Source organism: Scomber scombrus, chromosome 16, assembly GCF_963691925.1.
Source record: "Scomber scombrus chromosome 16, fScoSco1.1, whole genome shotgun sequence".
Classification (NCBI taxonomy): Eukaryota; Metazoa; Chordata; class Actinopteri; order Scombriformes; family Scombridae; genus Scomber; species Scomber scombrus.
Window position 1 is genome coordinate 14,613,948 of NC_084985.1, and position 15,912 is coordinate 14,629,859.

The window sequence follows — 15,912 nt, forward strand, 5'->3', positions numbered from 1 at the left end:
CACGTGCACACACATGCATCACACCTAACACACTCACACATGTTTGAACACCGGGTGTACATAAGCAAACATACGTCACGCATGACATGTGGTGCAGACACACACACGCAGACACACACACACACACACACACCACAGAGACATGACAGTCTCAAACACTCACAAATTTAGGAAGGCCGCAAAGGACAAAGGGGAAAGAGAGGTACGGGCAATCTCTCCATTGTTTTTTTTCTTCTTCTTTCTCATCAAAAGCATCCTGACTCACTGACAGACAGTTATACACACGAGCTGTTAAGGATGAGACACATGAGTAGGACTATGCTACATACACTTGGCACAGTGAAGGGAGGCGGAAAACAAAATGTAAGTATTGCACGTTGCAAGGGGTTAAAAAAAGATTAAATTTGGGATTATTTTAAACAAAATCAAAACATCAAACCCTCAAAAAATGTTGAAACCTTGCAATGATGTGCCGTTCCCTCCCTGCATTCAGAAAGTCTCTACATTTCAGATTGCTTTGTTTCATTGTCTATTACTGTATTAAGCATGCGTTTACACTGACGTATAAATACAATGACCTGTATAAGCTAGTAGTGAAAAGGACACCAAATATAAAAAGATGATGCTGAAGAGGGGAACAGGCAGTCCAGACCAGCCCTGCTATATCCAGGCCAGGCTGCACTGAAAGGTAGCTAACGGTTGTCAAGGGTTAAACGATTGCTTCGCCTCAGGAAGAGGTTGCACGTGAGGCTGGCTGGCTATGGTTGGGTACCTGAAACAAAGTTAACGAGGTCACTACGGGAGACGTGGCAACGAGGCAGACCTGGGCGGAGTCTAAAACACCTGCTGGTTACTTCAGGTGCACGTGACATCACTTTCAAACAACGCACAGCTCACCTGCAGAGTAACAACAGCTTTTTTTGTGACTCTGACCAGCTGGGATAAAGGAGGTTTTGGGGGTTATGTTCAGTTACTGCATATATGAGAAACATCCCTGAAAAACTAGCAACTGGAGTTGCAACTGCAATTTCTAAAGATTTAGGTTTACTTTAAGGGGATATTGAAGGGAGTTGTTTTCAGGTATATGAGCTAAAAACGTTGAGTGTATGACAAGATTATATTTTCTCTATATTGCGTATAGAAATCTGTTTTGGTTGTAATGCTGAAGAATTAGTATTAGTAAATGCTTATTGCAGAGAACATGAGTGGAATGATTCCATGTGTGTGTGTTTATGTGTGTCCACTCACACACAAGTAGAGAGCCTGAATATTGTAATACTATTGCTTTCTAAAGTGACCAAAGTAACAACAGCATCACTTGGCTTTGGCTCCATAATTCTATTTTTTGTTTGTTTTTTGTTTTTAACCTGACTGACAGTTAAAATTTTGATGGTCTGAGTGGTTGACAGAATTATTATGTTGACAGGGTGGGGCTAGGGGAGGGGGGCAGAAAAAGACATGCACACACATTTACAAAAACGCAGCCACGCACAGATTGCAAAACATGTACACACACACACACACACACACGCACGCACGCACGCACACACACACACACACACACACACACACACACACACACACACACACACACACACACACACACATACTACTATAATGTACTAATGATCATGATGTTTCAATAGGAAAAGGAAGAAATGAAAATGCATTACTGTGGTGGTGTTGATCTGAGAAACCCTGTTTTATTATTTTTTTAAAATAAAGCATTTTCAAATTTCATATGGGGCTCTTCTCATTCACTCACCTACACCATCTGTTTGCACATTTATTCAACCACCTATTCATCCATTCCTCAGCCATCGGAGCACACATCCATCCTGCCATCACCCTGGTAAACTCACCACCACCTGAAACAGCGCTGCCCCACACAATTCAAATTTACTGCTTTATATCATCAGTGGGATGAAATACAACTGATCGGTGTAGAAAGCTCAACAGATATGCATGTAGGAAGCCATCTTCACCTTCAAAAAGACATGTTTACATGCAGTGTAATCAGATTGCCAAAGGATCATCAGCTAGTAGACACTTCACACTACACCTCAGAAACCAAGCTCAGAAAAAGAGCAGGACTTTCTTATGTAGGAGAGAGAGAGAGAGAGAGAGAGAGAGAGAGAGAGAGAGAGAGAGAGAGAGAGAGAGAGAGAGAGAGAGAGCCTATGAGGATGTTCAATTAGTCTGACCCAGTCGCGTACAGAGCTCTAAATGTTGGTCCAACCAAGCAAGCACATCTGTTGAGGTAACTGCTACATCTTAGTGAAATAGGGTTTCAGCTGGCTGAACTCACAGGCCGTGTTCAGAACTGAACCCAAGCCCCTATACCCTGGACACCCCGGTTTGAATAGCAGGGAAAGTGGACAAAAAAAGTCAGTATTCAACTTGAGATACACGACAAATCTGTAATTAAATTCAGTAGGCAGGCACGTGTTAAAATTCTGGTTTATAGCTATGCTTGTGTTGGTAAAAAACTTTGAATGTAATTTGACCCGTTCTTCTACAATGTGACAGGTGCCTGTTGAGGAACAAAAACCTTGGTCTCCTCCAGTGTGTCACGTGGTCTAGGGCTCGTTTCAGGACAGAACCGTTAAAACTCATGTCTCCACCTAACTCCCTCCTCCTGATGTGCAAATTGCAAGATTCTCTTAAGTAAAGACTCCAAGTAGAAACACTGGACATTTAGCATCGTCTATATATCAAATGAGTATATCCTTTTTCCTATACACAGTATACACACACACTCATACACAAACGCATTCACATACACAAACACACCACAGAGCACTGTACAACTGTACTGTTACCAGTGTGCATAAATCCAATGTCAGTCCACTAGTGTCTTTGCAGTAGGGACAATATGCACCAAAAAATATAAGCACCTCCTTTCATCAAAATGCTTCTCAACCTATACAGTACATATCATAAGTCATTGTGTTTCAGGGATGGTCTGTACTGTTTTGTGTTTGTGTAAGCATGTGTGTGTGTATGGACAGACACAGACCAGCATCATGCACACTCTAGCATATACACACACATACATTACAAATATACAACACCCTTCAAACATTCTGTGGCATGAGCTTCTGATCGTTGCTCTCCGTCTAGCACAGAACATTGCTGGGATCAAAACACATTCCAATACTTTTCCCTCACATTTGCATGGCTGACCGGCTGTACAAATGCACATGCTAAAAACCATCATATTTCTTATTCCTTTTGTCACCTTGAAAATTTTTTCTCTAACCATCTACACACTGGAATTCTCTCCAATACCCGTCACATTCATCCCTTTCTTGGTGACCTCATGGCACATACACTCCGACATTACCAAAACCACATCTTCTCCAAAAGCTTCACCTTTCCAAAGTGCTGTTGCTACTTTTTTTTTTTACCCTTGTCAACAAATTTTTTTTTTTTTTTATTCTAAAAACATACAGTACTGCGTAAATAAAGAGACAACAAATATTTATCGGCTGTATGGTGAGTGTGACAGGTGTGTGAAGTGCTTTGAAACATCCTGACCCTCTCAGAACAGACATGCAGATTATCTCGGTTCCTCTCACGCAGCCTTTCTGGATACAAAAATATAAAGTAATTCATCGAAAAACAACGAGGATCGTATGCAGTCTTCCTCTTACTATTTTCTAAAAGTTTGCCAACCCAGCGTGTTTGCACTTGTATGTGTTAGGTTAGGGTATCTCACATTAACATTGACCCACCTAGGTTCAATCTAGGACTAAATGACCCCTGATTAAGGTTTTTGACAATCATTAAAAACAACTATCTGGTGAGATAGAAGACAAGGGGTTTAAGAAAAACATATTAAAATGAAATAAAATGCTAAAGATGAAAGTAAAGACTTTTCTCACATTGAACTGAACAGAATAAGTGTTGTTCCCTCTCTTTTGTGTGGCACACTGGCACTACTTGATGACATTACAAATCCAGTCTGGTACATTTACACCAAAGACTTGGAGATTTAGTAAATGGAAAATTGCATGATTTACCAACAAATCCTTCATGCTCAGGATCAGCTGACATTATGTCACCCCTGTGGCCCAATGTAAAACCGCAGGCGCTGCCAGAGGTGGTGGGAAAGTCTTTCCATCCAGGCAGCCTCACTCACAGTGCACAGGGAGTGAACTCGCTGTCAGGAAGCCAACTGTGAGCTAACTCAATTTGGAAATTTACATAATGTGTAATGTGCAGCCAGCTGAGTAGAGCCATCAAGCGTTGCTCCTGTGTGCCACACAGCCACCGATAAACATTTAGCACGCTTCACAAATCCCTCACCAAAAGTCTTATCATGAAAACCATCAAAACGGCACTGATTGCTTATGTGATATCAAATCCATCTATAAAAATGTGTTATAAACTACATGGACTTAATGTAAGGTGATAACATGTAGGGTAAATTTACCTCTACAGTACAGTATTCAAGATAGAAAACAAAAACAGAAAACAAAACTTTAAAACCAAGACAAATGAAACATTAATGTGGGCATTCATTTTTTTTTTTTTGTAGAATCCTTTTATGTTTTTTCTTTTCCAAATCCCAAGGGTTATTAACAGTCCTGCTAGCCTTCATTTGCCAATATTTGACCTTCCCTCGATGCTGACTTTCACCTCGTGAGGGATGAAGGAAGGTTTGGGTAGGGTCAAAGGTGGCTCCTCCTCTGATTTTTCTACTTTTCGACCTTCAGGGGCTGACCACCTCCTCTTTCTGCCTCCTGATGGCTTACTGGAGCCAGCTTCTGCACTGGTGGCAACCTGACTCTTAGAAACTGACCCTCTTTCCCCAAACATAACATCCCCGTTTTCCACATTAGCTCCCCGTACACTCCCATTCCCACTTCCGCCACTCCCCCGTTGGCTGATGCCATTCTCCCGCTCCCCATGCCTGGAGCCTCCTCCACTGCAGCTCTGAGGAGCGTCTGTGACAGCTCTGGGGGGTTTGAGGTGGCCGTGGCTGGAGGCTGGGACAGAGGCAGGGTTGGTCAGCTCCAGGGGCTGAGTCTTCTTCAGAGATCCATTCTTCAGGTTCTTGAGGGTGAGTGAAATACAAACATCGCCCACAGAAAGCTTGGTGCAAGGCAGCTCCAGGAGCTGGGTGGTCCGGTCTGGGCAGCATGAAGACCAGCCTTGGCCAAAGACGAAGAAGGGGTACTCCACCAATACCTCCACACTCACCTAGAGGAGAGGGAATGAGTGAAATACATCATTACAAAGGCACTTAAACATAACACATTGATTGTCTAATCTGTTTGTGTTTGAAAACCCCTGAAAATGTTGTCTTAAATCCTTAATAATTTCTACAACGTTAAATATAAATAAAAGCAACAATAAAATTTAAAAGAAAAAATATTTAACACAACAATTTAGCTAATCTGGAAACATCAGCAAACAGCCCACCAATGACCATAAGATTTAAAAAGGCTTTTATTTTTTTTGCATGTTGCCTTTATTTAACCTTTATTGACAATTAAAAGAGGCAAGAAACATGGAGAGGGGGTATGACATTCAACAAAGATCCCAAACCAGACCCTATCCGGGAACAAAAGCCTAGAGCCATACAAGTAACCACAAGTCTGTAGACCAGATTGAAGAAAATAGTGACAAGGGCTTTGACAAAGATCTCAGATGTTCTGTTATAATAACGGTCAAAAAGAAGCACACAGTAGGCGAGGAGTACAACAGCAAGAAATAGTAAATCTTAAATTGACTTTCATCGAATCTTAGAGGGAATCCTGAAGGCCAAGTGGTTTATGACACTGACAGTAAAAGGTAAACTTCCAGATTGAATCTTTTTTTTTTTTTTTTTTTTTTACATATTTCATGATTGAATATGATTATTCCATCACTCCATGGTCCTAATCAATCCTGAAAATGATAAGCAATCTTAAAGTTTAAAAAAAGTTACAGATGCATTTAGTTTTTGTGAATAACCAATGCTCACTCTAAAGTAGTGCCAACATTTTAGAGTTGAACCGAGGAGTGATCAAACATATTTAAGATGCATGCATAAAACAGTCTAGACATCAGTCTAGACCATTATTTTAATACAAACATTATTTTACTCTAACAGATGTGGTTGTTCCTGAAGGTGATTACAAGAGAAACGTTTAAACTTTGATACAGGTTGATGTACAACTGAGAATGAAGAGATGACCTCTTGGTTGAAACTACAGTGACTTTAATTGTGTCTTAATTTAGCAGAATGAAACAGATTTTGGGACACACAGTCCTTAAAATCAGCAAGACAATTATGTAATAACCAATAGTGATTGGATTGTTTTACAGAGAGGTGCAGCTGGATATTGGTGGCAGTAGAGAAGAAGCACAAGCATTCCCTTGGAAAAAATGTTTGATATCTTATTTCAAGAAAACAATATCAACCTAAAAAATAAACCTTGTGGTCCATTACACAAAATCAATGAAGAAGTGAAGAGAGGATGTTTCAATGAAGTGTTAAATGTTGTACTTTTAGCACTGATTGACATCTGCATTATCATTTGTATGTATGACAGAATGAGGAGATGACAGATAAAAGTAGAGAAGTCTTTGAGCAAAAAGGGGCGAGAGAAAATAAACCTGAGAAGAAAGAAGATAAAGTGAAAGAAAATCTGAACGAGAGGAGAGAGAATGAGAGGATGGGAGTGGAGGACGTTTCTGAGATGGAGATGAAAAGGCCAGCTACAAAGGGAGGGTGGGTTGAACAAGAAGAGGACTGAGGAAGTGAGTGTGAAAGGGAACAATGTCAAGAACGATAGCAGTGTAACATGTATCAAACACCCTTTCAAAGCAAACGTCAGGCAATATTTTCCCTCTTGTATTATATAATTTTTGACTTCTCAGAGTAAGTCCTTGGGAGTATGGACTCAAAGCCGCTACCACCTCTCTGGAAAAAAAGAAATAAGAGCCACTGAGGGAGTACAAGAGAGAAAGATAAGTCTTTGAAAGATGGTCAGCTTTTGTGGGGTACGGTATCAAAGAGCAGCCGGGGGCTGGAGAGATGGTTAGAGATCTGCTGTGTGGGTGGACGAGTCACAGCTTGGACAGATGAAATAGATTATCTAGCTTTAACGCACACCCTCAAAGACAGTGAGGAGTTTGTGTGTATGTGAGTGTGTACAAGTGGGTTTAAAGGAGATGAAGAGAACTAGACACAGAAAACATAAAGATAAATTGTAGCATCACATTATCAGTTAAGAGATTACTGCGAGAAAAACACTGATCTTGTCAGAGTATGAAATACATGGAAATAAGACATGTATCCTGGGTGTTGAATTAATGCTTGTACAGTATTTTTAACAGTATGGGTTATGGTTAAAACTTAACTCTGATTTTGTACTGGGAGAAACTTAAGTGCATATCAGAAAAAATCGAAAGAAATGTATTTTCGTGGTTTCTATCAAACCTGGAAAGTATGTGGCAGTAAAAGTCATACTGCATCCGTGCATTCATGCTCCTGCCTTTATTGAATACTTAATAGAAAACTTGATTAGTAGATTCCGACACTCAACCCTTAGAAGCTCAAAACCAGAACATGTTTTTTACCTGACTGTCATCCTGGTACATTGAACTTAATTAGAGCGATAATAGCAGTCCTGTGAGATTCATGATAATAGAATAATTAGTATGGGTATCTCAACACCTGTCAGTCAACATTAATAATACTGGTTAAGAATATACATAAAAGCATTCTATCTTGTGCAAGAAGCCAATTTTAAAATTGTCTCATTCCATCTTGTTGAAAGTGATCTTTCCCACTCACAGAGGCAAACTACAACAGGGTTGTTTACCTTGATGCTGGATTGAATTTAAGTCTTTGGAAAGGACTAAACATTAATAAAAAGGACTTGGAATGCTTATATACCCTGTCTTGTCAAGAGTGAGATGAAAAGATTAAAACCAAACTCCTATTAAAATCCAAAATTAGCAGCCAATTAGCTTAATTTACCAAAAAGACTGGAAGCAGGGGGAATCAGCCAGCCAAAGGTGCAAATTAGCTCCTTGCCAAGAAAATGTCCAGCAGAAAACTCTCTTTAAAATTTCAAATTGTCATTTTAACTATTTGTTTTTGCACAGATGGGCTCTACACCTAGCCTGGCTAACACCAGACCGCGTCTCAATCTCATGTGAGATTGAGGTAGGGTCTGGTGAGGAGCTGTTCATTTCCTCGTATTTGAAGCGGGATCAACAAATGACGATCAAATGCTTCTGTACGCTAATGGACAATCTTACAGCCAATCATATCAACGATAGACAATGACGTATTCAGAGCCTGTAGGGAGCAGTGCGAACACATCCTTTTTATGAAGGAAAAATCGTGTAGCGCAAGTTTTTGTTCTATTTTCAAAGTGAACTTGCCTTCCAATTTATTTAGCACACAATCTATTGCAGCTTCGAACGGTTGCTGCACCTCCGTGGCCGCCATGCTGGATGTAAACAGAGTTGCTCTACGGTCGTCATCGCCTTGAGCCCGCCTCCCTGATCTGTGATTGGTTCCCTATCTCAGGCGAAAATTTTGTCTTGGTGGCCATGCCAACTTTCTGAGCGAAGTAGAATCTCGCTCGAATGAGAGCATGGGTATACCCAGGCTACTCCACACCAGGAACAGACCTTAATAACAGAGCATGCCGGTAGCCAAGTTGTTACTGCACGTGCCGTATATCTGCAACGTCCAGCAAAGGACCATTGTTGCATGTCATCATAACCATCATAACCATCATAACCATTTCTCTCTCCCCTTGTTTCCTATCAGCCTCTTTACTGATCTCTCTACTGAAATCTTAAAAAAAACAACAACAGACTTTAATAAAGGAAGGGAGGAACAATTTCTCTCACCTGTGCACGGTGCTCACCAACAGAGAATTGAACCACAGCAAAATTGGGTGAGGTGTGGCTCCCTTCAATGCGCTCCACTGTGGATGAGTCGATCTTCAGCTCACTGCTGATCTCTGCACTCTGGATGAAGTCCTCAGTCTTCAGGTCCTCCACACGTTTCAGTTCCCCATCGGCCAGCTGGATGATGGAGCCCTTGATGAAATATGGTGGCAGTGTGGGGGGAGCCACCGTACTGGACGGGGGAGGAGGCACAGAAGGGGCGACCAGCCCTGGTGGAGCGTGAACAATGGGGAGATGAAGCTGGGCTTGGACCACTGCACCTGAAGCGGCCTGGTGATATGTGCCGCTAGGAGTTTCCAGACTTTCTCCTTTGGGGACTGGGGCAGCAATGTATGTGTGTGGGAGTGTGGTAGGAAATGGTGCAGCTTGGGAGGATGATGTCACATGGGAGGTTACAGGTTCCAATGTGGTGACTCCACCTCCGCTAACAGGGATAATGACCTGTTGGGCGCCAGGAATGAGTAAGTGTTGTTGTAGGCTGGTGTGGTAGCTGATTGGCGTATGCTGGCTCCCGCTGCCACCTGCAATATAACCAATGATAGGTGGCTGGGGGTAGATACTGGTGGAAGGCAGCCCCATTGACAATGGCTCTGTAGAGTTGTGGGTGGTCTGGATTACGGTCTGAGGCGATAGTGAACTAACAGCAGCTTTCAGGCTGTCAACACTTAATGGGGGTGGAAAAGTGAAAGAGGAGGTGGTGGTGCGATTGACAGGCTTGCCCACCATGATTCCACCTTTCTCCAGGTGTGTGGTGGCAGAGGTTGTCAACTTCTCAGGGCTGGCTCTGGGTGGTACCAGATGGTGGTCCCTGTGGCTGTTAGGCATTAGCATGACAGAGGTTCTCAGCCCTGAGGGATCATGAGTACAGTAGTCGGATGGCAGAACCAGATGGCGGGCCTCATACGCTGATGAGGACAAAGAAGAGTTTGCATCCCGTGATTTGCTCCCAGGTTTAGAGAGGCTGGACTCAGGGGATGCACCATATCGCCGGCCCCTTTCCAGGCCTCCATTGTGAAGCTCTCTGGGTCTGGAGCCACCATCCTCTTTTCTGGTGTGTCCGTCTGTATATTGCACCACAACTTGGGACATACCATGCCCCAAAGTATGATGGGGGTGCAGTGACGGGGGTGGAAGGTGAGCACCTCCTTGGTGATGAAGCGACGGCACAGTCCGTGGAGAGGTTGACATCTGAACATAGTGAGGGGCAGGGTCTGTAGAAGGCGGTGGCATGGATGTACGCCCAATGGATGCTCGCTGCTGGTCATGTTTGGAGGTCTGCGTAGGAGCAGAGGCTGTCTCTATGTGTGGGGATCTCTGTGTGGCCAGAGATGAGGAAGAGGAGAGGGGGGGAGGTGGAGGAGGAGGTGGAAGCAGATGAGGAGAGACATAGCCTGTGTATGGGGCAGTGTAGGGTGAGGCTATAAACTGCAGATTGGGAGGCAGTTGGGTGTAATGGACAGTTCCTCCAACTGTGGACTGTGACAGGGGGGATGTATACACTGTGGGGAGAGATGAGACTAGCCTTAGTGAGGAAGAGGAGGACAAGGAGTCTGATGTGGAGGAGAGGGATTTATACTGGGGCCCATCAGACTGACTGGAGCTACAGTGTCCACTCATGCCACTCTCATTCCCACCAGCCACACTAGCCAGCCAGGCCATGTTCTCTGTGCGCTGGCTATTGCTGGCAGGTGGTATGGCAGGTGAGCGATTTTCAGATGGTAATGTGCTTGCAGGGATCTCCCTCTTCTTTGGGGGCAGACATTCATTACTGCGTTCCTGGTTGGACTTCATGCTGATTTCGCCTCAAGTCCCTCAACAGTACTTGCGTTATCTTTCCTTATTTTTTTACTTTTATTGCTTTTTCTTTCTTTCTTGTTCCCTCTTTCGTTGACTTTCTATTTCACTTTCGTTCCTTTTCTCACTTATGATGTTCTGTCCTTTGTCTTCTTTGTATTAGCTATGATTCAACCTTCCCAATCTTGTCTCTCTTTCCCTCTCTATCCAGTTCACCAAAGGCTGTTGGTTATCAGGTCTTTCTACAATAACAAAGATAATCCAGGCCCTATCAAGCAGGTGAGGAAGGATTAGAGATGGGAATGAAGATACGGAGGGGTGGTTAGAGGGGAGGGATAGGACGGTCTTTTTCGGTCCAGGGGTCTTTAGCGGCTGAAGGGTGTGCTCAGTGTAGTTGGGGAGAGTGTAACGACGTCACACCTGCAGCTGCCGCCAAGGACGACAGGGGGCCGAGTGCGTCGCACTTCATGTGGAATCATTTCCCTGCAAAAGCAAGCCTGCCCACACACAGCACAATCCTGTGAAAGAGAAAAAGGGAGACTATTAGGAAAAGATGTGATTCTCAAACAGATGAGCAGGTAAATACATACAAATTAAAATCGGTTTTGTTAGATATTTTTATGTTTGCAGTTTGTTCTGACTTGAACTGCAAACTTTAAAAACCTAAAAACGTAAATATATACCTTCTAAATCTGCATAAGTAGCCTATGTCATCGGCTAAGTTTTTTTAAAGAAAATTAAACTGACAAACTGCAAGTAACCCAACACATTGAATCACACAGTAAATATCTCTGGTCAAGGTTATAGTGCCACAAGTGAGCACTACTGTTATACAGAGGATGTGTCAACACTGTTTCAAAAACAATACAACCAACTAACATGCATAAAAGTAAATGTGAGTCAGTCTATAAAAACCCATGCACACCTACATAACTAACTAAACAAACAGACTAAAAATAGAGCCAAATACAGAGATGACCGCAGTCTAAGAACAAAGTGAAAATTTGACTGATGAAACCACAGAAAAAAAGTTTTTGGAGTTTTTGGAAAATATAAATTCAGTTATTGAACGCAGGTTGCTATGAAATAAGTTGATGTTCTAGCATAAGGTTCTTTTTAGTATAAATCTATCTTTGAAATTTTGATGGTAGGAATGGTTGGTTTAATATCATGAATAAAAACGTTTCAAACACCGCCCTTCGATTTGTTCACAAATCCCACCTTGTATAAACCAGACATACTTTTATGCATCAAAATATAGCCAACATCATGTTTTGCAAACAGGTGCAAACTCAATTCTGGGATTGGAAGACAGAGAACACCACATGGTTCCTGCAAACAGAGGACATGAAAATAAAAAAGACAAGGCCTACAGTAGGGCTATAATGATGTGGCGCACCAAAACAAATTTAGAGCCATGACAAAAGGAATCCAAGAAAATAAACAGTTTATTGCCATGAAGGTTGAAAAACAGACCGAAAAGAGGCCATGGAATAACATAAGGACACTTGGCAACAAGAAATTGAGCTGAGACACAATCTCTAACAGTGTAATGTATTCAATAACCTAAACTTCGTGGTTATTGAACGTGGTTAACATGCTCCAAGATTTTGGAGATGGGGTAAGTCATTTAGCATAATGCTTTAAATGTTGTTATAATACAACAATTCAATCATGACTGGTGTCAGTTTATATTAAATAGGCCAATGATAAAGATGAATTCAGGCCAAACAATAGGCAATGTCAAAATATCCATATAATTATTTATATTAGGGACAGTCGTAAAATCGTTAAAAAAAATTGTAGTCAGGTGGAAATATCTATATATGTCTTGTGTTTCTAGAGTGGTTTTGAGATTATTGACAAAAATGTAAAAGTAGAACCCCTGATAATAATCTGAACAATTCCAAGAAGTTCCCAGCATCTGCAGCACTTGAACCACCAATAACAAGCATGTGCTATATATATATGTATGTACTCAGTAAAGTAAGAGTGAGTGTGTGCCATCTGTTAGAGAGGACCCCCTGCTGAAAAAGATGGAAAGCTTGGTGTGAATCTCATAAATAATGTAAAAGCATTTCAAGCACATGCACCCCACCCTTCACTCCTCCCACACACACACACACACACACACACACACACACACACACACACACACACACACACACACACACACACACACACACACACACACACACACACACACACACACACACACGCACTGACACCTGGGCATATTCAATTATGCTGACACGTTCTTTTCCTGACACACAGCACAAGTTCACACACAAACTTCCACACGCACGCTTTCACCAACTAGTGCACAAAAGCACACACACCGACACATGTTCTTGTCCAACAGAGAGACTTTCAACATTTGCACACTTGAATGTGAGCAGAGTATCAGTTGACTAACACACTACAAACTTGCAGTAAGCATGCATAGTAAGGAGAACTGTTGTTACAGCAAAAACACACTGACTGCAATACAAGGTTTGCCAATTAACTTCCTCAGTTAAGTGTTTACACTGTGCGTTCACATTATCATCAGCTGACTGTGTGTAATGCTACTGTGAAAGTTGCACAACTACATAAGCATGGGCACTACTGTAATAATTAAACAAGCAAAATAATAACCTAAATGAATGTTTGAGCCAAAAGGAAAATTGTGAATAATTGACTTTTGTCAAATAAATAAATACGCAATGAAGTAGTTTGACAAAATAACAAAAAGGGACAAATAAACCTTTAAAATAGCCTGAGGATCAGAACGAGATAAAAGCAGGCCCTAGCCACATTAAAGCAGCTGATCTGGTAACATCACTGAATAAAACAATTGTTTCTAACACAGCTCACATTAGACCCATGGACACTGCCTCAGTGTTAAATCTATCTGATCTCAGAAGCTGTCAAACCACAAAAAATGTAATCTTTCAACCAAAATGACTGGATCAACACTTCCAAGGCTTTTTTAAAATAATAAAACAGGGTTTCTCAGATCAACACCACGACAGTAATGCATTTTCATTTCTTCCTTTTCCTATTGAAACATACGTTATAGTAATGTGTGTGTGTGTGTGTGTGTGTGTGTGTGTGTGTGTGTGTGTGTGTGTGTGTGTGTGTGTGTGTTCTGTAGGGACCAGGGACATCTTGCATCTTAAGTAGATTGCTGTGATTTAAGAAATGTCACAGTGCTACTACGATGCAACTGCAGAGACAGGCGTAGGAGTAAACACACATGCGAATTCACATGCACATACAGTACAAGAATGTGCACAAACACACACATATTGTACAGGCTTTGTTTCAAGGTAGTGAGTGCACATTTGCTCAAGCACACACCACCTGTTCAATCAAGCAAGCATGACTCAGAGGTGTGTCGAGAGGTGCTGTTGATGGGTGAGCTTTTAGCATTGAAATACACTCTTTTTCTTCACTCTACCTCCACTCAGCTGTCCTGCCTCAGCCTGCCCACCTCTCCTACTTCATAACTCCATTCTCAATTATCATTCTTCCAACTAATGGTTTTATGTTCTTATGCTTCTGTCTCTTCTTCTCTCTTGGCATCAATCTCAGCATTAATCTTCTTCTTCTGTCTTCACTGTATCACACCTCATTCCCTGTACTGTTCATGCAAGTGTCATAAAATGCAAGCATGGGAAGATTATGAAACAAAGAAGTCAAACTATACTGCTTACATTCAACAAGCTCTCGCCCAAATTAAAACTTTGAGATAAGAGGAGAGAGCTCTCAGATCAGAGAAATTTCATATCAACTGTCACATCAAACACTGACAGTGTCTGTAAATCCAGCCACAGATCTGTTTGTGCTGCCGTCTATAAGAGCTTTTATCTTCGGAGAAAGGCACGTCATTTCTGACAGTTCACTCTGCTAGCATGTGGGAAAAGTCTGAGAATTCCAGGAGAAATATTATATGCATTGTGTAATTGGATATATTGTGCTGCTTTTACGTTCACTATGTGTAATAAGAGTGGTATGGTGCTGAAGCTGCTGAGCAGCTTATGCTTGGAATAACTGTGTGCGCTAAAGCAAAGCAAAATATCACAGTAAGTTTGCCGTTACAACAGAAGGGGTGTAAACTGCTATTTCAAGAACAGTGGTTTGTCATCTTGCATGACTACATTTTACAAAATGGGAACATTGTACAATATGGAAGCATAGGAACAGATTTTTGCCATTTCGGGGCAGCAGGAAAGGCAGTAAACACCACCTTGACATATTATCACCTTATAAAGTTGATATGTCCAATTTGTTAGCACTAGTTGATTTTTTCCACATTCGGTACACATGGAGCAATATCAGCATTCATTTGGAGTTGTATTTCTGTCCACTTGCTGAATCAAGGTCCAATATTCACTTTCATTTTAATCCCTAGTTTGCTTTCCACCAACTCAAGGGGGAAATATCTGGCTCTTTAGCTGCTTAATGCTCCTATTTGTGCACCAGTTAGTGTCCAACTTTGTCTGTCTGCAGTTTAGTTCTGGACAGGGAGTGTGCAGTGTGTTTTTAGAGCTATGAAAACCACTCCCTGTTTCATCTGCAAACGACACTGGGGAGAGTGAACCAAAATAGTTAAGTTACAGACCATTTAAATCAAAACAATTAGCTGAAAGATGTTAAAAATCTCTGTAGAGCTGAGGGGAACTGCAGAGTCGATAATTCTCAGTGGCCTTGTCCCTACCAGCGACCCTTTAATCACTACACATTTGATCTATTTTTAATATGAAAATATTGATTAGAGTAGCTTTCACTAAAATACTACCACAACTAAGGGGGAGACACATGTACAGACAAATACACATGCAATATTCCCATGGAAAACCAAAAACTTGCTTAAGTCCTTTCTTCCTTTATCTTGTGGTGTTAGTGAGAGATTAAAAGATAGAGGAAGAAGAAAAAAAGACTGTGTTGAAACTGGGTAAGTGGTAGAAGAAAGAATGAACGTCTCTGCCAGCATGCAGGGTGGGAAATGTTGGTATTTTGAACAAATAAGCACACAAAAAAACCCCAGTATAAATACAGCAACAATTAATGGAGGAAGAGACCCGAGAAGGATTGACGGAAGTATTTGAAGAACAGGGGTATGAGGGTGTGGAAAGGCTGGGAAACATGGAGGGAAACAGAGAAAAAGAGAGCAGGCTCAACTGACCTACATTGCAAAAAGAGAGAGTA

At 41.7% G+C, this 15,912-nt stretch overlaps 1 protein-coding gene across 2 annotated transcripts in view; it reads right to left on the bottom strand.

Moving 5' to 3' along the window:
- Positions 1 to 501: 501 nt before the first annotated feature.
- atxn1a (ataxin 1a) overlaps positions 502 to 15,912 on the bottom strand; it is a 96,772-nt gene continuing 81,361 nt past the window's right edge. For both annotated transcript variants that reach the window (XM_062435555.1, XM_062435556.1), the window contains 2 exons: positions 8,866 to 11,237; positions 502 to 5,208 (listed from right to left, as the gene is read on the bottom strand). In XM_062435555.1, coding sequence (XP_062291539.1) covers positions 4,603 to 5,208; positions 8,866 to 10,716 — 2,457 coding nt within the window. In that variant the 5' untranslated portion in view covers positions 10,717 to 11,237 and the 3' untranslated portion in view covers positions 502 to 4,602. The remainder of the gene's footprint in view (positions 5,209 to 8,865; positions 11,238 to 15,912) is intronic.